Source organism: Belonocnema kinseyi, chromosome 3 (assembly GCF_010883055.1).
Source record: "Belonocnema kinseyi isolate 2016_QV_RU_SX_M_011 chromosome 3, B_treatae_v1, whole genome shotgun sequence".
Taxonomy (NCBI): domain Eukaryota; kingdom Metazoa; phylum Arthropoda; class Insecta; order Hymenoptera; family Cynipidae; genus Belonocnema; species Belonocnema kinseyi.
In genome coordinates, this window is record NC_046659.1 from 141,152,681 (window position 1) to 141,155,151 (window position 2,471).

The window sequence follows — 2,471 nt, forward strand, 5'->3', positions numbered from 1 at the left end:
TCAAGAATATAATTGCAGAGTTATCAATGAAAAAGAATGAACTTTTAACTAAAAAAGATTATTTTTCTTTGAAAAGAATTTTCTATCGAAAAAGACAAACAAAAAGGTCATTTTCAACATAATAGTTAATTTTTCTACCAAAGGGATGTCTCTTCAAATAAATGATTTTTTACAAGGTAGAGCAACTTTCAACTAAATAGTAGAATTTTCAACCAAAAGAGATGCCCTTTTAACAAAATATTTCTTTTTTTATTAAAAGATGAATTTTTAATCGAAAAGAAAGAATTTTCTATCCTAAAAGTCGAATTTTCAACAAAGCAGTTTAATTTTGGAACAAAAAAATTACCTTACAACAAAATACTTGAATTTTAAACAAAATAATTAAATTTTTAACCAAACAGTAAAATGTTTAACCAAAAGAGAGGATTCTTGAGCCAAAACGATAACATCAGACTTTTAATTTTGCGGCTTTAAAAAAGGGGGAAATAGTGTTAAGTCTGTAACATCCCAATTTAAGATGTTCTTCATTATCGTATAATTTTCAGATATCCACTAGCCCTAGAATATTTTTATTTAATTTTAGGGATGGACTTCAAGCTTCAATCTTGTGGTCAGCAACAGAGGGATTGTTAAGAAGTGACATGACAGGGGAAAGTGTAGATACCCTAGTTCATAAAACAAATTTGAAAGAACATGAAAATGAATATCACATTGTGGATCTAAGTTGGTACAAAGACATATTATACTTGGTAGGAAATAACTCTGCACTTTATCAGTATAATTTGACGAGCCATCACAAATCCAAATTGAGTATCAATTCCATTGGTAGTATTGCTGTCGACTGGATATCGAAAAAACTTTACTGGGCTAATCCAAAACAACAGATCATAACCAGATCGAATTTGAATGGATCTCAACAAGAACCCTTGTCGATTTTGGCTATCGTTAAGGAACTAATGATAGACTCCTTGGAGGCCTATTTATATTGGTCCACAGGTCATGCTGTTGAAGTCTCGAGATTGAATGGTCAAGACAGAAGATTTTACCACTCTGATGAAATCTTTAATGGAAAACAGGTCATGGGTTTGACCTTAGATATGGAAAATCGATACGTTTATTGGATTGTTAGAAGCTACGAAAGTGGATCAATCGTTTATCGATCCCCAACATCTGAGAAAATTCCAATGAACCAGAAAATTGTGCCAGAGAAGATATCGACACTTCAACATCCGAATATTCAAGGACCTTTGTGCTACTTCTCTCAACATTTATTGTGGTTGCAAGATAACAAGCATGCAGTTATTGGGGACCTATCTGGACAAAATACAGCAATAATTAATGGAATCACTTTGTCTGGTCTTTACATGGTCTCGATTCTGGATTCAAGTCTTCATCAGTATCCAAAGTCCTTGACTTCGGAGACTATAGTTGTTTTGCCAAATGCAGTAGACCTCAATAGTATCAGAGTCGAAGGATCTTGGAGGGACTTTAAGATTTCCTGGGATCCAGTCATGAACACCAATTATGGAACTGTGTTTTATGAAGTCAAATTTGCGGACCATATCAACACAAATTCAAATTCAGAAATAACGACAGAGACTGCTGTGCCTTACAATAATTCGGAAAAAATACTGCCTTATACTCTGCTCGAAGTCACGATCAAAGCCTTCACTTATTGGGAAACTGCTCATCACACAAGAAAGATTTTGAGGTCGCCTCAAAGTGTACCTAGTCAGCCTATCAATCCGAGAGCCTTTGTGGAATTTCAAAAGGATCCACTGAATGAAAACGTGAACATTGTTATCATTTTCAGGTAAATTTTATAATTTTCTGTTCTCTTTTTTTATTCTCAAGGTGGCCGCAAAACTTCGTTTTTAAAATTCACAGATTTTTCCAGGACTAATTTTTTATTTTATCTGACGAATATTATTCAAAGGATAGCATTAATAATAAGAGTAATTTTCTTATGAATTGAAAAGAATTCGAAAGAATTATATTAGATTTATAAGAATTACAAGTGAATTTTCAAGAATTAGAAAGAATTCAAATTATTTAGAAAAAGTTCAATTGATTTCAGAAAAAATTATAGTGAATTTAGAGAAATTAGTTTCGCTTCCTTTCTCTTCCCCAAATTCCTAATACTTTACTTCCCTCCTCCTCGCTTCCAGAGCTAATACTCCCCTTTCCCCATTTTTCTTCCTCAGCACTCACTTCCCCTCCCCTACTCACTTTCACTGCCCTATTAGCATTAGCATTTCCCATCACTTCCTCTACTTCACCTCCCTACACTTTACTTTCCCTCCTTCCCACTCCTAATTTATCCTCACTTTCACTACTTCCCCTACCTTACTTTCTCCTTACTTCAACTACCCCCTAATTTCCCCTCACTTCTCGTAGTTCCTGTCCCCTTATTTTCTCTACTCCCCTTCGCGTCATTCCCCTTCCCCTCTCATCTCCAACTCCCCCTACTT

General features: G+C 34.6%; 1 protein-coding gene across 1 annotated transcript in view; it reads left to right on the forward strand.

Annotated features, from left to right (window-relative positions):
• The window catches only part of LOC117170044 (proto-oncogene tyrosine-protein kinase ROS), a 126,035-nt gene that overhangs the window by 95,350 nt on the left and 28,214 nt on the right, over positions 1-2,471 (forward strand). Inside the window, exon 10 of the mRNA XM_033356562.1 lies at positions 584-1,813. Within this exon, the coding sequence (XP_033212453.1) occupies positions 584-1,813 (1,230 nt within the window). The remainder of the gene's footprint in view (positions 1-583; positions 1,814-2,471) is intronic.